This window comes from Convolutriloba macropyga, chromosome 1 (assembly GCF_964194025.1).
Source record: "Convolutriloba macropyga chromosome 1, txConMacr16.3, whole genome shotgun sequence".
Lineage (NCBI taxonomy): Eukaryota > Metazoa > Xenacoelomorpha > Acoela > Convolutidae > Convolutriloba > Convolutriloba macropyga.
Genome location: NC_134468.1, coordinates 64,324,151 through 64,348,303, shown reverse-complemented (window position 1 = coordinate 64,348,303; position 24,153 = coordinate 64,324,151). Strand labels below are relative to the sequence as shown.

At 38.4% G+C, this 24,153-nt stretch overlaps 1 protein-coding gene across 2 annotated transcripts in view; it reads left to right on the top strand.

Annotated features, from left to right (window-relative positions):
* The window catches only part of LOC142341588 (zinc finger RNA-binding protein-like), a 36,040-nt gene extending 22,619 nt beyond the window's left edge, over nucleotides 1-13,421 (top strand). For both annotated transcript variants that reach the window (XM_075392653.1, XM_075392643.1), the window contains 2 exons: nucleotides 420-588; nucleotides 12,650-13,421. In XM_075392653.1, coding sequence (XP_075248768.1) covers nucleotides 420-588; nucleotides 12,650-12,816 — 336 coding nt within the window. In that variant the 3' untranslated portion in view covers nucleotides 12,817-13,421. The remainder of the gene's footprint in view (nucleotides 1-419; nucleotides 589-12,649) is intronic.
* The last annotated feature ends 10,732 nt before the right edge of the window (nucleotides 13,422-24,153 follow it).

Genomic DNA, 24,153 nt, shown 5'->3' with positions numbered 1-24,153 from the left:
GTGTGACGTCTGGTTTTACGTGTCATTTCAACGTAACCAAGCAACAAAGTTTAAAACAACCACGTTCAATTTTTAAAATGCCGAAAGTCTGCCGTACCAGAAGTTGACTTCCGTTGACTTTAGTCATTTAAAAACGTGCGCGTTTCGCGTTAAGCACGGTTACGTGACTCTGCAGAAGTAATTTCGAATTCCTGACTTAGTATCGATGCACGTCAGAAGTTTTCCGTGAGAGACTTCAAGGAGAGTCACGTAACCATTCCTAATGCGCGCGCTATAATGCTGCGAATCCATTGAAAATAGCTCACATAATCATGAACATCACCCCATCAATAGTTTGAACGAACTATTTTTTAACGTTGAATTTAAAAAACCACTGAATCCATTTTTTTTCAAATAAATTGGATTGATGTTGATTGCAGGACATAACTACAAGCTCACAGCATGCCCTGAGATTGATTGCTCTTGGACAGACGGACAAGATACTTGGTACAACCGACAAGAAACGGAAAGCAGAGGGTCCGTCTGAGGAAGCAGTGATGCAGGAGTCCTCTGCTGCTAATGCATCTGCCTCCAATTCAACCTCTGCAGGTTCTGTTAAATTTTTTAAATCATCGCAGAGAAAAACGATTAACAGCCGAATCAACTTTTGCTCACATTCTAATTGGGGCTCTCATTTCTTACAATTCATTTATACCGGTGGTTGAGATAAATAGTATTAAATTGACTGTTGTTGCCGGGGCTTCGCATAAGCGATGACCCTGTTCATGGCTTTTGGATGTTATTTTGACCAGACGTTGTTTTTTCTTAACACTCGGTGCTTGGAACTAAAAAAGCAGTCAAATTTTTATAAGGTAAGCTCATGACCGTTTCTCTGCATCCTTAATTGCTTTCACCTGAATGAAAATGTAACGGCTGCTTTCCTATCAAAGTCAAGGAAAGCTTTACACCGCCCAGTTCGTTTCAGCGGTTTCAAATCTGTCCGGATATTGTGTTTTTGCAGTTAGCTTTTGTGAACTGTATTATCCGCTATACTATAGAATGCCGTTGCATTACTTGATATTCAATAATGTCAAATAACTGCTTGTTCAGCTTTGCCAAATAACAAATAACTTTGCTTCAACTAAGCAAAAGATCAAAATTTCAAATAACCAAATAGTCTCAAATTAGAGGTTTTTCGATGATATCTCCTTAACCACACATACTAGTGAGATAAAATTTCACAGGGTTATGAGCGTTAAGTAGGCCTACTATCTGATGTAAGAATAAACAACGCTGGGTAAACTGCGTTGGTGGGGCTACCTTTTATATTTTATACCCAATCTTAATACATGGGCGAAAAACAAAGTTTTGTATATCTTTGCAACTAAGTTCTCAGATCTACCGATCACAAAACTGGAGTCAGCCTGGGCAACTGGTAAATGAATGAGACAAGAACGAACAGTTTATCTGCTCTGTAACTCTACTTATTAGAACTTTGTTCCGCAATGTGAAAATTTGAGAATTTCAAAGTCAATTCTATTTTCAGTAAGTCAGAGTAAAGTTAGGCTGTACAATCACTAATTTGATCTACAGAAACAAGACACAGTAACAAATAATTTACTGCTCAAGAAAGTGTGCATCAATACGCACTGTATGTTAATTTGATATAACCAAAATTGCAAATTTCTTCTGATTTTCGGTAGTTTTTCAAGATCCTTTTATGCTGCTAGTCACGTGGATTTACATGTCAAATTCAACTGTTGATTGGTTGTAGATAATAATGTCGACAGAATGTGAACACTTTTCCATAACGTCACTTTTTCAGTGTAAATTTGATGTCATGGGAAATTTGTTAACCATGTAGAAGTTTTGTCGAATATTCTGTATCAATAACAGGTTGATTCGTAATCCAATCGCAAAGAATCTGATGCAATACTGTTAAGTCGTAGTATTGTTTTGCTGGTGGTTGAGGTAGTTCGAGTTTTAGTTATATTTTCACTTCAGGTATGACGATTGCGTACTAATAATAGTTGCTAAATATAAATGTTGAACAAAATGAACAAATCCGTTTGGCTTCGATAGAGTGTAGCATTAAATTTCGATTGTCACACTATCTTAGCTTTAAGGCTTGATATGGCCTTGAAGCGCTATTCAATTTGATTTCTGAGTTGTTAAGCTCAGCCGCAATATCGCCGGCCCTGTTTTCCATCGCGAAAACATCTTTTCCAGGTAGTACTGGAGCGAGCTTCACTACTGGTCTCTTGTACACTCCGTCGTTCGTTCGAACTATCGCTGATCGAATCACACCGTCAGACCCATCGATGGTCTCCGCAACTCGACCTAGCTTGTAATATCCACGCTTATCGCTGTCTTCGATCAACCAAACGAGATCGCCTTCTTTAAGGGTTTCATTCGCCGTAGATCGCCATTTTTGCCGATTATTCAGGGTTGGCAGATATTCTTTACGAAATCTGTCCCATATGAGATTTGCATATGCTGGAGTTTGTCGAAAGAGCTTTCGATGATCAACAAATTCTTCCGCGCATGGTAGGTAGGGTAAGCAAACGTTCTTGTTGCCAAGCAAGAAGTGATTGGGGGTCAATGCTTCTAAGTCATTAACATCCGAACTGACTGAAGTCAAAGGTCTCGCATTCAATGTCTGCTCAACAATACACATCGTTGTTGAAAGAACGTCCTCGGTGACTGATCTGTTCCCCAACACTGCATACATTGCTTTCTTGCAACTTCTCACCAACCGCTCCCATACTCCTCCAAAGTGAGGTGCTGCGGGTGGGTTGAACTTCCATCTGATCCCTCGTTGAATTAGATGTTCTTCGATCCCTTCTTTGTTCCATTCCGCACCGTATTCTGCAAACTCTCTTTCAGCTCCAACAAAGTTTGTCCCGTTGTCACTGATGATCGTATTCGGTTTGCCTCTTCGAGCAATAAATCTCATTATTGCATTGAGACAACTATCTGTGTCCAACTTGGGTACGACTTCTATATGCACCGCTCTCATAGTTAGACAAGTAAAGAGACAACACCATCGCTTTTCGTTTCTGCGCCCAATCTTCACAATGAAAGGACCAAAGTAGTCGACTCCAACATTTGTAAAGGCTGTTGAAGCATCTAACCGCTCTTCGGGTAGATCTGCCATGACTGGTGTTATCGTTTGTGCTCTGCCTTTTCTGCAGGTAATGCACTTGTTCTTGATTGATCTTAAGGCGTTCCGTATGCCTAGGATCCACATCTTCTGCTGAACAATGTTTCTTACATGCTCAGTGCCCTCGTGTTGATTGTCCTTGCGCTCGTTTCGCAAGAATAATTCAACCGCATGATGTTTCCAATGCAGCAGAATTGGATGCTTTGCATTGAAGTCCAGCTGACTTTTGCCTATTCTGCCTTTGGCTCGAATAAGTCCTTCTTCATCCTGGAAGGGGGAGAACTGTAGAATTTTGCTGACTTTTGGAATTTCCTTTTCAGCTTTGAGAGATTTCATCTCTTCACCAAACTGTTCTCGCTGTAGTAACTTGAAGATTGTTGCGTTTGCTTTTTCTCTTTCTTCAATGCTAACTATGAGTGTTGCTGGTCTGTGTTTGTTCAATGCTCGCTGTACGTATGCCACTGTATTTACTAGTCTGTTGAAGTTACTGAATCGTTCCCACTGGATAACAGCTTTCTTCTTCAGCCTGTATCATGAAGACTGACGAGGGTGTATTCTCTTCATCTGAGGCAAATATGAGGTTCACTTGCTGTGGCCATTCGCTTTCTGGTTGTTTCAACCAGGCCGGCCCAGTGAGCCACTCACTTCTCTTGAGTTCTTCAATGTTGATTGCTCTGGTGCCAATATCCGCTGGGTTGTTGATACCGCTCACATGTTTCCACTGTGAAACATCAGTTGTATCTAGTATCTCAGCTACTCGATTGGCCACAAACACTTGTTGTTTGCGATGGGAACTGTGTATCCACTGCAATACCGTAGTTGAGTCTGACCAAAAACTGCAACTATTTATCCTCATTTCATGTTCCTTGACTATCTGTTCTTTCAACCTCACTGCCATGACTGCCGCTTGCAACTCCAATCGTGGTATTGAAAGATGCCTCATCGGTGCCACTCTGCATTTTCCAATGACAAATGCTAAGTCAGCTGAGTATTCTTTTGGTTGTGAACGTAGATAGGCCACTGCACACATCGTGTCTTCAGATGCGTCAGCAAACACATGAAGTTCGGTTTTATCCCTCTCTCTGTTGAAGTATCTTCTATCGATGCTTGTTTCAGCCACGATTGGAAGTTGTTCTTTCCATCTCAGGAATCCTTCTTCTTCACTAGGCTCCACTTCGATGTCCCAATGTTGTCCATTCTTAGTCCAGATGCCTTTCAGAAGTCGTCTCATATGAACACTGAACGGAGCAAACAATCCTATCGGGTCGAATACTGAAGATACCAGTGACAGAATCTTCCTCTGGGTTATAGGTGCTTCAACTTCCTTGTTTGTACCTCTGCATACTTGAAGACTGTCATCAGTAACGGTCCATTGTAGTCCTAGCACTGAAGATCCCTCCGTACTGGGTTCCACTTCGACTTGCTTTGTGTTGCTGATTGACTTCAAGTCTTCTGAGATTGCTTCGGTAACTGCATCGTTGTTGCTTATCCACTTCTTCAATTCGAATCCATGTTGCGAGAGAAGAGGTTGTAGTTGATTGAAGACTTCAATTGCTTCTTCCGGGGTTTCTACTGATTTGATGAAATCGTCCATGTAGAAGTTGTTTTGTATTGCCTTGGTTGCTATTGGATACTCTTTTTCGTTGTCCAGTCCCACTCGCTTGAGAGCATAGTTCGCGCAAGTTGGAGAACTCTTAGCTCCAAATACGTGACGCTGATATTCGTATATCTGAACAGGTTCGTTAGTTTTTGGACGCCATAAGAATCTCAAGCAACTTACAACATGCACTATCCTGTTCGGGATCTTGCACTTGTAGAAACATCGATTCGATGTCAGCTGTCAGGGCTATTGGTCCTTCACGGAATCTGAATATTGTTCCAATCAACCCATGTAGCAGATCAGGTCCTGCTAGTAGCTTATCATTCAGGCATACTTCTTTGTACTTGGATGCGGCATTGCAAACACGTCTTACTTTGCCAGGCTTGTTCGGGTTTAGCACTGGATGGTGGGGCAAATACCATTCTTTCCCGAAGGTGCCTTTCACTTCGGACTCGTCCAATATCTTTACGAATCCTTTTTCTACGTCTGTATCTATTGACTGTTGATACAAATTCTTCAGGTTTGGGTCCCTTTGGAATCTTCGCTCCAGTGAGTAAAGCTGACCCAAGGCTGAGCTGTAGTTGTTCGGTAGGTTTGGCTCTGGTTCACTCCACAGCATTCCCACTTCGTACCGCTCGCCTGTGAACTTTGTCGTACTCTCTAGCATCTTTTGTGCCTGCAGTTCCTTCTTTGACTGACTGACGACGTTGATTTTGGAAGCATAGGTTTCTATGTCCCACCAGGTTTGGATATTCTCAGCCACTTTCACATCCTCAGTGAAGGCGAAATGACAAACATTTTGTCTTCTTTTGCCCGTCATGGGTCCACTGACTACCCATCCTAGCTCTGTTAGAACGGCGAAAGGTTCACTTCGTGTTCCTATCTTATAGTCCAATGGGCGTTGTAGCTCATAAGCATCTTGACCAAGGATGATGCCAACTTCCATCAAGTTGAAGCTTTTGTTGGGTAAAACACTCAAGTGATTGAAGCTTTGCTTCAGCTTGTTGTAGTTGTAGTTTGTGTTTCCCAAGGAGATTGACGGGTGTGCAAACGCTTCGATTGAATGCGCCTTTGAATGTAGTCCCTTTATTTTGAGAGGAACCTTTTCTGTCTTCAGATCCTTCGTTCCGTGTATGCCAGCTATGTTGAGCGTCACATCGATGCCTTGGGCTCGTAACCTCTCTTGCACACTTTGATCGATGAATGAAACCGTTGATCCACTATCGAGGAAAGCATATGTGTTCAGCCTGTTGCCACCGCTCTGTATTGAGACAGGAACTATCTGAAGAAAGCTAGTAACTTCGTTACTCTGGTTTATTGTTGCTGCGCTTACGTTGACTGCGTGATTGCCCTCGTCCATTTGGTTTTCTGAGTGCAGCAATCGGTTGTGCTTCTTGATGCATCCATTGATGCCGCACGCATTGACTTTACAATCTTTGATTGCATGCCCTTTGCCTAGACATCAGTAACATAAGCGTTGCTTCCTCACTACTGCGTACCGATCATTCACACTCATGTTTCTGAATAGTGGACAGTTCCATATTTTATGAGTGCCATCAGCTAGCGGACAGTGATCACTTTGCGTTTGCTTCGCTTCTTTCACGTTGGAACTTGCACTGAAGTTCGACGTTTTCGAGAACCGTTTGTCTCTATTTGCGCTTCTTCGGTCTTCTTCTCTTCGCTCTCCCTTGAAAGCTGAAAACCCTTCGTGCACGAATGCTATCCTTGATAGCCATTTTTCAAACATAATCAGATCAGGCCAATTTTCTTCTTTATCATCAACATAGAACCAACACTTCTCTTTGAGAACTTGGGGTAGTTTATCTACTGCCATATACAATGTCGAGCTTGATTGCAGAGCACCAATCTGCTTGTACTCTTTGAGCACATTCACAAAGTTCGAAACAATAACTGAGAAACTGATCAGACCTGTTGAGTCGTGTGGTTTCACCTGACTTGCTTTGCGAAGACTCTCCAGTTGTGCATCAATGATCACATGGGGCCTTCCAAATTTCCTCTCCAGAATACTCCATGCAGCACCATAGAACTGTCCAGAATAGCCCATTCCTGAGATTGCTGACCTTGCCTTGCCTGTCAGTAGAGTCTTCAGATGGCTCATCTTCTCTGAGTCTGGTATTGGTCGTTGATCCACTGTAGCAATGAACATACTAGACCACTCCGGCCATTCGAGAGGGTTCCCGTCGAAGTTGTTCAACTTCAGCTTTGGTAGGCTACTTCTACCTGAATAGCCAGTGTTGTATCGTAATAGACCAGCTCTGGGGGAAACGTCTCGGTCTTCAACACTTGAGGATCGGTCTCGTGAACTGCGATATCGTGAGAAGTGACTTTGCCTGTTCACTTCAGGGGTTACTTCGAAGCGAGCTGTTGATCGATCTGGTGTTAGAAGGTTGTCGATTCTGCTGGCCCAGTCAGAGACATCTCTCTTCTTGGGGGTCCATTTGAAAGGCGATTTGTCTCGAGCACCAGTTGATTGGGAACGAGCATCATCGTTCTCTAATGCTGTTCTCTTCACTTTGCGCTCTAGCTCACGCTCTTCCTCCAGCAGTTGATGCTTGGTTTCCAGTTCCTTCATTTGCATTTCTAGCTCTAGCTTCCTCCGCTCGAACCGTGCCTGTTCCAGTCGCATCTTGGTTTCGAATTCGATATCGAATTTCTTCATCCTTTCCTCTCGCCTTTGCTTTGCTGAAGATGTTTCCGAAACATTCTCCGTCTCTTGGCCACTTGCTGTTGCTCCATTTTGCACTGTTTGAGCAACTGGGCTGTCCGTTGGGTAGTTGTTGTGGCTCTCGCTGTCATTCACAGCTTGGGTTGCGTTGTTTTGCTCTGCATTCATTTCTGGTTGCGTGCCTTTGCTTATATATGAAAGCCAATGATAGTCAACTTGCTTTGCACTTCCTTGCTTCTTTCAGATGTTCTTCAACGAAATTTGCTTGGTAGGGCACAAGCTTGTTTCGACGCTGCAGTTGCTTGGGTATTTCTTCCTCTAGGAGGTGGACAGTCTGTTGATAGAGGACCTTTAATTTGTTGGGTCGATCTGAATCTTCAATTATTTTGTAGCCAAGACTTCTTTTAGTGTTGACTTCTTCCACTAAGTCTCGGAATCTCTTGTCGTACCTGTGAGCTGTTGATTGAAGCTCCTCTCTGCTGGTTGTGCTCGAATTGCCTGGTTGCTGTTTGCTTTGCTTGTTCCGTTTAAAAGAGGTCAATTCTTCAACGTGTTTTGTGAATTGCACTCTTCTGTTCGCCTCACTAGTCTGCTGCTGTTGATTTGTTTGATTCTCTTTTGGGGTTGCCTTCGGCAATCTCTTCATCAGGTTGGACAGCAGTTTGCCTTCCACTGTCCGGGTCGGCGGACCAAATGTAACGGCTGCTTTCCTATCAAAGTCAAGGAAAACTTTACACCGCCCAGTTCGTTTCAGCGGTTTCAAATCTGTCCGGATATTGTGTTTTTGCAGTTAGCTTTTGTGAACTGTTTTATTTGCTATACTATAGAATGCCGTTGCATTACTTGATATTCAATAATGTCAAATAACTGCTTGTTCAGCTTTGCCAAATAACAAATAACTTTGCTTCAACTAAGCAAAAGATCAAAATTTCAAATAACCAAATAGTCTCAAATTAGAGGTTTTTCGATGATATCTCCTTAACCACACATACTAGTGAGATAAAATTTCACAGGGTTATGAGCGTTAAGTAGGCCTACTATCTGATGTAAGAATAAACAACGCTGGGTAAACTGCGTTGGTGGGGCTACCTTTTATATTTTATACCCAATCTTAATACATGGGCGAAAAACAAAGTTTTGTATATCTTTGCAACTAAGTTCTCTGATCTACCGATCACAAAACTGGAGTCAGCCTGGGCAACTGGTAAATGAATGAGACAAGAACGAACAGTTTATCTGCTCTGTAACTCTACTTATTAGAACTTTGTTCCGCAATGTGAAAATTTGAGAATTTCAAAGTCAATTCTATTTTCAATAAGTCAGAGTAAAGTTAGGCTGTACAATCACTAATTTGATCTACAGAAACAAGACACAGTAACAAATAATTTACTGCTCAAGAAAGTGTGCATCAATACGCACTGTATGTCAATTTGATATAACCAAAATTGCAAATTTCTTCTGATTTTTGGTAGTTTTTCAAGATCCTTTTATGCTGCTAGTCTCGTGGATTTACATGTCAAATTCAACTGTTGATTGGTTGTAGATAATAATGTCGACAGAATGTGAACACTTTTCCATAACGTCACTTTTTCAGTGTAAATTTTATGTCATGGGAAATTTGTTAACCATGTAGAAGTTTTGTCGAATATTCTGTATCAATAACAGGTTGATTCGTAATCCAATCGCAAAGAATCTGATGCAATACTGTTAAGTCGTAGTATTGTTTTGCTGGTGGTTGAGGTAGTTCGAGTTTTAGTTATATTTTCACTTCAGGTATGACGATTGCGTACTAATAATAGTTGCTAAATATAAATGTTGAACAAAATGAACAAATCCGTTTCGCTTCGATAGAGTGTAGCGATTGTCACACTATCTTAGCTTTAAGGCTTGATATGGCCTTGAAGCGCTATTCAATTTGATTTCTGAGTTGTTAAGCTCAGCCGCAATAGAAAAAATCAAAACAACATTTTTACTTTAGAGAGTTTGTGCCATTTATTAATTGCTCTAAAACAAAGAGTTATGCTGGTCTTTTTTATGCGATTTATCGTGCTATCAAATTTTCGTCTTATTGTTTTTTTCGTCTGACCATTTGACTTTTCGTCGTCCTCGAAAACGAGATAAACAGATAAAGCCCGGAGAGCATTAAGGTGCTGAGTAGTGTTCGTAGAGCCTTACTAGTCTCTAAGTATGCGATTCACCAAAACCTAGAGGAGACAAATTCATACTGTGATGGGCCGTTGTTTGACACCTCCCCCACTCACGCACACACACACACACACACACACACACACACACACACACACACACACACACACACACACACATACACACGCTCGTCCCCGTCCCTTGGTTGTTCAACCCACTCCCGCGTTCACCTCATTCCACCCGTCACACTGCCCTTTCCCCCACTCCGCTCACCTCCCTCTCTCCGCTCAATCCCACCCCCTCAATTAATCCTAAGCTAGCCTCCCTAAGCCACAGCTAGCTACTGAGGAAGCCAAGCACTGGCCTGTCGTCGTTTTGAAATAATTGAGTCAAACGCCGATAGAATATATTGCACCTCACTAAAACCCTAGTTTTGTAGGGCTTGCTTTATAAGAGTTTATCTTCTTTGAAGTTGATACACAACTGATTGGTCCCACTCTTTAACCCACGTCTTGTTGTCCAGGCGTTTTTTCTTATCAGCAGCAAACTTTTAACATCAATTTTAAAGCCATATAGGCAGTTGTAAACCCGTTCAAGGTCATTAGAAGACTAAGTTTTCAAGCTGCTGTTATCTGTTATCTTTAATATACGGCATACAAGTCTACTTCGCAGCCTTTTGGCAATCTAACTTTGATGTTTCTCATAATTTTTACAGCAGATTTTTACAGGATGTCTACAGCAGATTGTTTGTTTTCTTTAAGCTTTTGAACTGCTTTCGATATTTATTTGGAGTTTTTAGCTGTCATGATGATTTTATAACTTTTGGTGTGTTTTGCTGGTGTATTATAGTTTTCCTGTGTTGAAGAGTGAAATTTTTGTTCGGTAGTTTTGTCGATTAAATTTCAAGTTTGACAAAAATTTATCGAGAAATAATTGGTTGTCCTAGTGGTCTAAAGTTATGTTCAATTGTGAGAATTGTTTGATGTTATTGTGTTATCATTACGTCACTATAATTATTCAATAGAATGAGGATTCTTTTTTTCAGTTTCAGTTTTCCGAACTGTTAGTTTTTGGGGTCTTTTGTTTGAAGTTTCAAGGTTTTTACATGGGGACTGTTTGTATGACGTTTTAATGTTTAAGACTATAGGAACTGTATTTTACACATGAGCTAGGTGACTTTTTTTATTAGTTGATGATATATAATTCGATGCGATTTGGAGTAATTAGCTTCCTATTTTTTCATTTGCTCTCAAACTATGTTTATAGCCATTTTGTTTTAGTCCTGTTGGTCTTTTTATGATATTTTTTTCTTTTGATTTTTAATTTGATCTAATTTTTTTTCGTCCTAGAAAGAGGGATTAATTGGCAAAGCACGAGGGCCTTAAGTCTACGAGGAGCTCTTAGTGCCTTATAGCGCTCTAAGTGTTAGGTTCACTGAAGCTGCTGAGTAAGGCTTGAGGGGCAGAAATGTACGGGATCAAGGGCAATTTCGGGAAGTTTCGACCCTCCATTCCACTTCTTAAGCCCTTTCAGCTTCGGAATCTAGCCCATTAAAGCTAGCTTTCTTAAGCTTAAGCTAGATACTACCACAGCCAACCCCTCGCCAGTTCTTTGAGAACAATTTGCACGGCATTAGTAGGTTATTTTTTACTGTGCTGTCTTCGTATATTTGGTAATTTTCTATCAGAGAGAGAGAGAGAGAGAGAGAGATAGAGATAGAGAGATTGATAGATAGATAGAGATGGAGTTAATTTATCCTTGCTTGCAAAGTAAATAGAGAATAACAAAAAATTAAATCAACAAAATTTACAATAGAATATCACTATCAGCACAGTTTATTAAACTGCAAGCTAGGAAAGGACACGCAACGAGGTCGTTGTACCAGAAAGATACAACATAGATTGTAAAATTATCAGAACTTTTTGAGTTCGGAAACTTCAAAAACAAAATTTCAAAAAAAATCTTTTAAAGCATTAAGCAAAAGATAAATGCTTATAATTTACAAATTACTACTTTTTTACGCCTATATGGCATATAAAGCTTAATTAACAAAACACCGAGACTTCTGTGACTGATAAAAAGACAAAAAACGCAATACTTAAAAATATTGCAAGAAGGAAAAACTGTTAAAAAGACTTAAAATTTAGAAATCAAATTTTGACTGCAAAAATTGCATCGCGGTGCCTTTTACGATGGCACCACAACAATTTTTGCGAAGGTTTTCCTTGTTTCGTAAAGGAAGCATCAGGAATAACAGGGGCCTGAAAGAGGTTTTTATGAACCGTAAGAAGCAAGTTGTTCATCAGATAGATTGCCTCTTCTTCTGTCTGAGATATTAGCGAAATTTCGAGAAAGCTTCTATATTGTTTTTATAGTTTTTTAAATATAAAGTTTCGTAAACGTTTTTATTGGCGCTATATTGTTACTGTATATGATTTTTAAAAATGTGGTTTCGAGCAAACTTTTAGACTTGGCATTTTGCCCCTATTTTACTGTTTTTGAAATAATTTTGTAATTACCGTTTCAGAAATGCTTTAGCTATCTAGATTGGCTAGACTTTGGAATGTCCTGCTTTCTTCATTGTTGTCCTACTGCTTTGTTTAAATTGATAGTAATTAGTGTTGTTTTGTCTGTGATTAATTTCAGTGCGACTTTGAAGCTATTTTGGTTGCTTTCTCAAAAATCGCGCATATTTTTGCTCCGACAAAAGGTGTAATTTAGTTAGTTCTATTTTTTGGCTGACATAAGGTGTTCCATTCTGATAATAGTTGCGACTGTGGCGATTCTCCTACTTTGGGTCGTCTCTGGAATTCTTCCGGACATGTTTTAAAGGTCTCAAATGCTATATTCTATTTATTATTTCAAGCTCATTAATTTGGACTCATTAATGAAAAGATATTAGCGCGTTAGTTAAGGATATTTCGGAAGCTTCAATTGAAGAAAACCTCAATATCACACACTTTTTTTTATTTGAGACATCTTTGACAATTGCTATTCATCTAGCATGTGTTCCGTATGTACCCACTGTATACTAGGATCAGTTGGTTCAATTGATACTAAGTTGTTTATGATTAAGGTGGTGATGTGAAAAGTGAGACGAGTGGGATCGATGATCAGGCAATAGCGTCCTCAGTGACCGCTGTCGCCAATGGGGTCGGAGGGGACAATAAGGATGGGGCTTCTCCACAACCTCCTCCAGCTAAGAAGGAGTGCACCCAAGCTACAACTCCCGCTCCCAACTAATTAAAACACAATTACACACACACGAAGTGAGGGAAATAACGATATCAGCGTTAACAGCAAAACTAAAAATATATTTGACATAAGTGAGACTTCTCTAAAAAAATTATCTCTTCATTATCTAATTTATTTTGTGCTATTACTGTAGCTGTGCTATTATCCTTTTGTTGTTCCCCGATTGTTCCATAATCAAACAGTGTGTTTCCTTATTCTGACCAATTATGGTAGTACTGATCGAGTAACAATTCGTTAAAAGCGAAACTGTATCACTGCAGGATTTAGACGGGCATCTCTGGTATTTTGGACTTCTCGAAAAGCGCGGCTCTCGTGCAATCAAATCAAGTAACCCTTTCCTGAATCGTGAATCTTTTCGGAAATTGTTCAAATTTCAAATATACAGTACTCAAAGAAGACTTGGGTCTAATTAGTCGTCTCCGAAAGTGTTCTATATTTCAGAATACCGTGTTGTTAGGCGCTTAAACTATGGTAATCATATTTGTGTATAAGCTCTGATACAACTTTGAATACTGTTTGTAGTAATTTATGAAGCTGCTATTGTTAAATCTGCGTTCATTTGATTTGTTCTCCAATTAAATTCTGTTGTATGATTTTATTAATTAGTAGCCGCCGCCAGCATCTCAAACGGCTATTATTTAGGCGCTCTCCTTTTTTACAATTCAAAGAATTTGAATTGTATTGGGGCGCTGTTCTTTTTTAAAGATCTGTTCACACATTTTTATGATTTTTGAAGTCAAATTGGAATAGCAATTTTATGGAGCGAAACAGCGAGTGGTTTTGCGGCGTGAAATTTTTTCTCTCTAATTCTAAAGTACAGTGAGAAAAAGGTGTTTGAACAACAATTCGCTTTCTCGCTAGGGGTTTTGTGTTCACATGCAGCAATTTCACTAGGATTTTTACTGTTTTTTCGATTTTTTGGATTGGATTTTTTTCTAAATGGTTTTCCCAATCCATTCATAGTTCATTTTAGGCCTAGTTCATTGTTTGAACCAAATTTGCCTTTCTCGCTAGTGGTTTTTTGTTCACATGCGGCATTTTGACATTGATTTTTTAAAAAAAAAAAATTTGGATCCGATTCTTTCGAAGTGGTTTTCCCATTTCACTCAGTCTGTTCTAGGTCTAGTTTTTTTGTTTAGACAATGAAAATTCTGTGAATTGTACGTCAGGACGTCTGCTATGTTTTTTAATTCGCTTTACTGTTTTGATCACGTTTTTTCGTTTTACATAAGTCACGATTTTCACGTTTGACTTCTGACTTACTTCACTCACTGTTTGAACTGAATGGGTTTTAAATTTTTTCATGCATTGAATTACGCAATATAGTGAATACGGTCAAAGTCAAAAGAACAGAATCAAGAGAGACGGGATAAAGCCCGGTCATTAAGTCAGAGAATTACGTTATCACAGTTATTAGAGTGTTTGCTAGCTGATATCGGTATTAATCTTATTAGCTTTCAGTTTAGAAGCTGAATTAAGTATAGTTTTACAATCTAACTGAAACTGTACGCCAAATTAGAACACTTTTTGAAAGAAAATAAGACAGAAAAAATAGTCAATTTGTCTTCTATTTTTTCTGTTTCAATCCCGATGCGCGTCAACGGCGGCTATTTTCCGGTAATCTACCGGCTATGTTTTTACTCAATAGCAGGCGACAACGCAGCGATAAAGATTGCTAGTGAAGTTCTGGAAACATTCGAAGATGGATTGTGGCAATGGACTCCGTAAAATAAGAACAAACAAAATATGTCGAAATCTAAATTTAAACCGAGAATTTTTTGTCTCCCTCTTGCTTTTGTTGGTTGCTGTCGAAATCGTTTGCCGACAGTTAATGTTCAAGTGGGGTCGTATTTTTGCTCATGTATAGATTAATATCACGTCCCCTGGGCATCTCAGGCATTATCGTTATCAATGAATACACAACAAATCTGCCTTTGTTTTATCTGAAGAATACGTAAGATTCCGAATACTTGTAAATACGGTAGGTTGTAATTGGCAAGATTTAAACAAACGCAATGTTGAGAATTTTGTGCTGCTCTTACAAACAACGAAAACTGTTCTTTTGCTGTGAGCTAGACCTTCCCCTGAATTTGAAAAAAATAAAAAAAAAGCGAGCTTGCTTGATACCGCGTAATGAAAACCATAAGCGCCCGAAATACATTATACAAAACCAATAATCGGAGCTATTTATGCTTTCATCTGTAATCAACAAAGTACCTAATTTTTTAAAATCTGCAGGTCCCCTTATTTTATATTTTGCATCAATTTCGCAAAACTCTATACAAATTATCAAAGTTGCCAAAGCGTGATTGGAACGAAATAGGGTAATTAAATGCTCTGAAATGAAGTTTGTAGCAATTATATTAGTCCTGTCGGTCTTCAGCGATTTTTCGCTTGACTGATTTTCGTCTAATCCATTTAACTTTTCGTCCTCAAAAACAGGATAAACAGTTAGCGCCAAGCGGGCATTAAGTGCTCTTAGAGCCCTTCAGCGCACTAGTCTCCAAGCATGCAGTTCACAGAAACGGTTTTGGAGACTTATACTTATGGTGTGAAGAGGTTGAACCCCCCCGCCACAGCCCTCCTCTCACTTCACCCCCCTCCCCCCCACAGCCCTCCTCTTACTTCACCACTCCCCCCCCCACAGCCCTCTTCTCACTTCACCCCCCCCCGGCCACCCCTGCACATCGGTCAGGCCGTAAGGGCCCCGTGCGCCAAGAAAAATCCGACCACCGTTGGACATAGTTGACAAGCGAATGCAAATATTAATAAAGATGTTAAAAAAAATTAATAACCAAAGATAACAGATGAAATGCAATTTTCTTTAATTGTTTTTCTGCCTCATTCTTGGAGTTCGTATTCCGGTTGTCAGGGACTCCCAAAGCCCCTAATGCAGTTCAATTAAAACAGAATAAAAACTCAGTATCAATAAAGCACGACAACTTAAAACAATTAATGGGAAATCTTTAAAATTATGACAACAGGCAGCTCAAAGAGTTCGAATTATTGAAGTAAACTTATTCAGATGTCAAATGACGTCTGTGGTACAAAAAAATTCGTTTTTCAATAAAATATATGGAAACCTTTTCAAAACCTTTTATAGAAAATTCAAAAAGTTAGTTGTGGCATTATCTTTCAATTTTTTTTTCGACATTAATGGTTGTGCATTAAATAAAAGTGGTTTATCATTTTTTTTATTTCTTCAGGTTTTTTGGGTCCAGTGAATTATTCCATTACCTAAAGAAATACAGAATGTTTTGAGCTTTTCCTGACCTGCCAACGTTTTTCCGCGACAATATTTTTGAGTTTTTAACATAATTAGGCAAATTTTTCGCAAAATGCCAGCATATGTGAATAATGACTCTAATTTATGGTTGACTGCTCTTCTAACGTAAATCTTAATCATGTGCAAGAAATAGGTCGATGAGCAAAGTTTAACGGAAAAGCCGTTGATTTTTTTTAATCTAACCCAGTACTTAGCGCCGCAACAAAATGAGTAATGGGAAAAAATTAAGTCAGACAATTAATCAGATTATTTCTGCACTGACGTAGAAAATTGTATCAGCATCAAATGAAAACGAAAAACGCACAGTAACACTTAACGGTTGTTTTTTTAAGACTTATTAAAATTCAAGACTTTTTCACATTTGACAATGAGCTCTAAAATATTTTTTCGATAGCAAAAAAACTCCTCACGCCAAGATTCCGCCTTTTCTAGAGGAGTCCAGTTCCTTAACTCTCCTAGTAATTTCCGTTTGCAAAAGAGATAAGCAAATGAACTTGAGTTTTTCCTAGCAGTTTAGAGGTTTACCATTGTAAGATGGAAGTTATAGCGACCCTTCGAGCTATCGAGCCATCAGTTTTTTTTCCTGAAAAATGAAAAATATAAAAGCAGGACAAATCAAGAAAAATTGAATAAAAAAAAATAAAACTACTGTACTTGACCATCAGGTCAATTGAACATTGCTAGCCTAACAGACGAAGTCTCCCATGTTCAGAGAATAAAAATAGCGATCGCTAAAATTCTTGAAGCTTTTATCATGAAGGACGATTTAGAAAAATGTTCCGCTTGATATAACATTTTATGAGGAGTCATTCAAAACACTTTCATCAAATCAAACAAGCTCAAAACAAGTTGGGTAATTTATATTCAGAGCAAATTGTTGGTTTTTATTGCTATCAGTAGTTGACAAAACAATGTTCACTGGCCTTTTAGTCTCAAAAACTGCAAAAAAAATGACAGCTTCAAAAATGTGAAAACAATTGGAAAAATAAGTATCAATTTGCTTTTTTATGTTTGGATTACCAGAAAAAAATAGCTCATAGAACGGACATAAGTTAAAACAGTACAAAAAATGGCCTTAAAAACCTCTACCTGTTTTTGACAATTGTCTATTTAAGACTAAAAAAGCAAAAACTCAAAAGTTGACTAAAAAACTTAAAAATATCCGAAATTTTGAGGTGAATGAAATTTTAACTTTGGCATGTAAAACCTTCCAAAACTTGCATCACTGTAAGCACTAGAGTGACAACTGAAATAAACAATGGGCCTCCAATGAAACGGAATATCTACTATGCATTACCTATTTCTGTTTATTGCATTTTAAAAGATCAAAGTCAACATTTCGGTTTTCTCTTCCCTCTTGCACAGTTGGTACATACAATATTTGAAAACTTCTGTCTTTTGATCTCATTTTAGATTGAGAAAACTGCTTGCTTGTGTTTGAGAATTCTTCTGAAAGAAAGTGTCAGGACAAAGTGTTTTACAAATTAGTATCTGCGGGGTAACGTAAACATCAGTGTATTTTATGTTAAGAGCAATTTGATTCAAAATAGTAGTTGATCTAAAACTTGAACTAAAAATAAATTCTATTTTAATTTTCTAATCAGCACGTGACGCACATCAAACAAATTTTAGTGGTCAACAAATGAATAACACGAAATTATGAAAAACGCGAACATGAAAAAAAGCCATGAGCTAGCCTCAAGATTGTTGATCCACGATCATCAATATTTTGTCTTCCGTCAGCTAAGCTTTTCTCATAAATGTTACTGATGAGTGCGCAAAACTATGTATGCTGCTGTGGATGGTCGATACAACTGATAGAAAGATAGGAAAATAATACATTTCCAATTAAGGTCAATATATTCCTTTGCAACATTTACTCATCATTGTTTCGCTTGATATAACATTTTATTGGCAATCATTCAATACACTTTTATCAAGTCAAACAAGTTCAAAACAAGTTGGGAAATTTATATTCAGAGCAAATGGTTGATTTTTATTGCTATCAGTACTTGTCAATACAATAAAAATTCGATTTTTAACAACCATATTCACGATCAGAAAGCAGCTCAACTATTACTCGTACAGTGAAACGAGTCCAAAAAGAACACAGATATAAGAATAACGCAAAAAATTATAATTGATGTTCACAAAAAAGAGGGAATCAAAACATCAAAACCAGCCCCAGATCAGAATGAGATTGAACCAAAATTGAAAAAAGTTTATATTTCTAGGTCTAATAACCAAACTTGCAACTAAAGATTGGAATTTAAAAAACCATCAATCAGAAATCTGTCCTGATCTCAATATGCAATCTTATTCAATTTTCTTAGGAAACTATGTAAATCTTATCAAGCACGAAGTAAAGGGGCTAAAGATTCTACTTTTTAAATTTAAATAGCAGCAACACACAAAAAAAATTATTTTTAAATGTGTTTTTAGCCATGAAACTTTCCGAGTAAAACAGTTTCTTTTATGCAGAAGCAAAGCTCCTGTTTAGCACAAAAAACAACTAACGCTGAGCCTCTGCATCAACATAATATCTGTTCCTTAATCAGTTCAAATTTTAATGAAAATGGCGACATAAAAAGTTTCCTCTCAAAGATTTCTTGTGGAAAATTTCCAAAAAATGCAATTCAAACCTCAATTGATGTAAGTCATCAAATTAAAACCGAAATTTAACATGCTTTACAAACAACTCCTAGTTTTTATCTGGGGATTTTGTACGAGTTTTTTTGACATATAACAGAGTTTCTGACTACATTTTTCAAAACAAACTTTAAAAACAAGATCTTGTACAGTTTGCTAAGATTTGTAATATTAATGTCTTTAGAATGTTTTGTTGTCTTCCTGAATTTCCCAGTTATCCAACTACAAGCCCTAAACAATTCATTGGAAATCAAAGATTGATAAACTAAAAATAAATTTGGAAAATTTGAGAAAATTCGCGAATTTTATCAAAAATTTAATAAAACTTGCTATATTAGAACCTTGAAAACGATTTTAACAGTTTCATAGTCAATGGAAACTATGCAGTAACATACATCTAAACCAGAGGATGTTCAATGACTTTTTAGACTCAAAAATTTCAAGAATGACATTTTTTTTTAAAAAACGCGGAAAAATGCAAACATTGGCGTGTTTATGTTTGGATAACTAAAAAATATAGCTCGAAGATTGGGGATAAAGTACTGCAGTACCAAAAAATTGCCTTGAAAACTAAGTAAAACTTTTATTATTTCTTGTCAAACGTTTAGTTAAAACTAATGAAACAAAAATTTAAGGAGAGAGAAAAACTGCAACATTTTCGGAAAAATGAACCTTTAACCTGAACAGGTGAAGCTTTCCCAGAACTTGCAGCACTCTATATTACCTTGTTTTGGTTTCAATTATTTGTTCTGATAAAAGGCTAGAACGATTTTGTGAAGGAACAGTCACTGAAATACTCTAACATGCTTAGGAGCCTCGCCAAACATAGTAAGGCGTCCCTTCAGAATGTGTACAAATCCTCTAAAATTGGACTGCAACATAAAATGATTTTCAATTCGAGGACTGCTCCAAACTGGGACAGTCTGCTGAGGGAACTAGAAAAAATAATTGAGACAATTCTTATCTCTTCAATGTGGCTTAATCTCTTCAATCTCTTCAATTAAGCCACAAAGACAGTGGCTTAAGCCTAAGATATTCTTCTATCGAGAGACAGGGCAAACGAATTCGAAACTTCTTTTCTGATTTGAGAGCCGTTACAGAATTATAAGGTTGTAGACGAGGAGTTCTGTCAGAAAAAACATCTTAAGAAAATCAGAAAATCAAGAAAGCAAGAACAGGCTCGAGCGAAAACGTTGGCAATCAATGAAAAAGTGGCTGATTCTTTAGATTTGGCTATGGAAAAGAGATCATCAAGCTGGTTAAAAAAAACCTACTTTGAAAAAATATCGTTTTGGTTTAACCAAGGATGAGTTTAGAGTTTGAATTGCCCTTAGATATGGGAGGGAACCCGTGAAATTGCCATCAAAATGCGCTTATGGAGTATTTTTTAACGCATCGTGTAAAGATAATTGAGTACCTTAAGTTTTATCGTAATCACATTTTCCATATAATGATCTACATTTTTGGATTTTGGTTTCAGATAATGATTATAGGCTAGCAATAAGCGGTGTTCCCTCTGAGCAACACGACAATTTTATTCAAATTTTTTTCTGAATCTGGCCGAATTTGTACTTCAAAGTTACCGTATTGTAACTCCTTTTAAATAATTCGGAGACTGACTTCTGCAATCAAACTAAAGACTTATCAAAAAGCATATCGAACTCACAGAAAAGAACCATCAGTGTCCAGAATTTTAAAACGTCGATAATTTTTTGATCGGTCTCCATAATAACCTAAAATGTCTGTTTCTTTCTGGAAACTTTCTGGAAGATGGCGAAGGCTTCCATGTTTTCAGCAGAATAATCCTGTTCCTGTTGTGATAATCTTAACAAAAATATGCTTTTCTTATTCTATTTTGGGTTAATGATGATAACAATGGCTTACCACGAGGCGTTGGTTTCCAGAAGCAAATGATCAGCGTTTGCGGGGGCAAGGTTAAACAAGCATCAGCAATCTGCGACTTCACATTGTTGATACGAGAAATAACCGTGGAACTCAACGGAAAAGCTCGTTGTTTTTGATCTTCTAAGAATAGCTGAATTCTGCATGAGTATTGCGGGACTCACTTTGCAATATACGCAAAAAGTCCAATTCTTTTAAGTTGCCTGGAACAAGATACTCCCTCAGGGCCTTCAGTCTCTCTGGGACCAGCCGCTTAGAACATGCTGAGACGATATGGCCTAGATTATAAATTTCTAATTTGTCCATATTTCAAATGGTTCCTTTTTTTCTGCAGCAATAAGAAAGGCTTTAACGTTCGGGTCATTCTCTTTATTGGATCCTCCCCAAGTAATTACATTTTCAAGGCAATGGTACGTCCTTTCAAGCGTGTTTTGTCTACCAAAATTATGTATAAATCTCTGAAACGCAGGTACCACGTTAGTTAACTCAAAAAGGAGAACATTAAATTTGTAATGATTTCCGCCAACTTCAAGAGCTATGAACTCCTCATCTTCTTTTTTTTTCAGTGGTACCTGATGATAAGTGCTCTTTAGGTCAATCTTTGAGAAAAAATGATTCTCATAAGCTTTGTTTGGCAGTTTTTCCATAATCGGAAACGAGTACGCATCAATAATGGTAAATAAAGTGACTGTGATGGATTAGTCGATTACTATGAATCGTTTTTAGCCTTTGAAGCAAACGGCTGAGGTCACCATGGAGATGTTGAATAACGGACTATTCCATTCTTTATCAGATCCAAATTTGCATTCTGTATATACCCAAGATCTTCATTGTTTGAGTGTCTGGACTTCGTTGCGGTAGGCTTACCTTTATAAATTTTGTCGGAAAAATTATTCGTTGGTTCAAAAACCATTGGTCTAAACTCGTTATTATCAGCCGTGGCAGCTAAATTAGAAGTGTCCAACGGAGTCTTCTTTCCAAGAAATACAATTAAGACTGTCTCATGTTGTGAGATTACATCCAGGCCAATGATTGCGCTTTAAATTAGGTAACTAACCACTGTGAAGGAAACATAATTAAAGTTCTTCATGCTCACCAAAACACTACAAATTCCAAGAACTGGAAGGTCTTCTGCGTTTGCAGGAAGAGATTTCAACTTCATTGGCTGGATTGGCAATTGCAACTGCTCACACAAATCAGCCGTTATAAGCGAGTGTGGAGCCGGTATCAATAAGCAGTCCAAGGGGAAAAGAGCAGTTTTCGCCGATAAAAACTTGTCTGTAGAATCCATTGGGAGGGCTTGCCACCTCATTCGCTTTCTTCACACTGCATAGTTTAAAAGCTACTTGCTCGTCGTCATCTGAGACGATACTTGCAACAGTTGACTGACATGCTGCTGCCCAGTGCCCTTGTTTGCCGCCTTTCAGACACTTACTGCGCTGGGTATTTAGTCCTTGAATTTTCATAAACAACACAAAATCTAGATTTACGATTCAAAGCCTTAGTAGGTTGAGTTGTGCTTTTATTGATAGCAGCGACATTTTCAACAGGTGCCCTAGACGTAGATGGCGGAGTGTAGGGGGCATAGAAAGATTGGAAGAAATCAGCAGATATTTCGATTGAATTAACGAGAGAAATGCAATTCTCACGCGAAGCTTCCGAGTGCACCGACTCCAACTGTCAAACACGTCTTGCATCAGATTTAAGAGCAGATACTAAAACGTCGCGAAGGAGTATGGCTTTTGTTGCTGCACGGGAAGTTCTGTTCATCCACAGTACTCAACGAGAATCCGTATTTGCTGTAAAAACGCTGTTTCAAACTCATGACCTCGCTGCTTGCACAAGAGGACTTGATGTCTGGCATATTTAAATCTCAAACGCTTCTTGAATTGAGTATCCAGAATACCAATTGCGTTGTCGAAAGTAGTTGCTCTTGAGACAGTAGTAAAGACTCCCGCACCTAGTAAGATCTGATAAATGTCTCTCTGATTGTTAGACTATCAACAAAGCATTGCTTCCACCGTGACCTTTGGTCTTAGGTTGGCTTCGCCGGAAGATCAGGCGGTCAAAATTTTATGGTAGATGTTGAATAAATGTTTTTCCCTTCACGATGAATTAGCTCATCCTGGGATGACCAGATATTGGCAGTAGAACAATTCTAAGAACCTTACCGAACACTCTTGAGTTCGTTAAGCAAGCTATTGTCACATGTGACACCTGTCAGCAATTAAAATCCAAATTTCACAAGCCGAGCCGGTCTGGTCATGTTGATAAGGCCTTAAAACCGTTGAAAAGGATATCCATTGTCATGTTGGTCACAATTTTCCGTCATTCAAATCACATAACTTCTATTTGTCTAATATTAGAAACGAATTCAGTCAATTTCCGTTTTCCTTCCCCATCAAGGATATTACAGCAAAGACTATTATTATATGCATCTCGCATTTATTTGATAAACTTAGCAAACAATGGTTCATCGACTATGATCATGGAAGGAAAACTTGAGTCGCAGGAGTTCCATGTTTTCTGCTCAGAAAGGGAAATTTCCAACTTCCGTTCATCACCGTATTATACTCAAGGTAATGAACAACACAAACGTTACAAGTGAGTTATCTAGAAGGCTCTTAGCTGCATTCTGGATTCCATGAAGATACCGCAGAACCACTGGGAAGCTGTTCTTTGGTAGGCACTTTCTATCATTAGAGGGCTACTTTGCACCAGAACAAAATAAAACCCCTCACTGGCGATTTTTGCATTTCCCACGGAAAGACAGTGGAAAATTTAGTTTCCCAAATTGGCTGTATAAGGGCAATACATCGTATCTGGGAAAATCTACACGAAGCAATTCTGATCCTCTTGTGGAAACTGTAAAAAACAGAAGTTATTAGCGAGATTGTTGTTCAAGGCCAATATCCCAGTGGACAGGAAAGCACAGGTTTTTGTCGAAATATAGCTTCGTCTTCCAAATGTTATTCGGACACTGGATTGAATTTGCAGCAAGCTGTTGTTTCGGAGGAAACGAAGTGCATATCAAACTCTCAAAACGAAACCATTACAGTCCAGATGTTGGAGAATGTCGATGTTTCTACTGGTGAAGTGCCCGAAGCGCCCAAAAAAGCTTATAATCCAATAGCAAAGCATGAATTGCAAGAGGAACGATCTGGACGACTGAGAAAGAGACCGAAGTTTTTAGATGTCTACGTTGTATTTCAAAGTGTGTGGGGTCATTGTAATGAGAATTGAGTACCCTATGTTGTATCGTAATCACATGTTTCATATAATGATTTATATATATGGGTGTAGTGTTTCAGATGGTGAACAAAAAGCTTGCAACAGGCAGTGTTTCATCCGAGCAACACGACATAGCGCTTTCTCTTCATTGTCCAAATTGTGGCTATACGCTCATCAGTAACAACGACATCTGAGACACTTTTGCCAATTAGCTGAACGAAGTCCGCAATTATGTCGAAATAGAGCCCTGTCTTCAG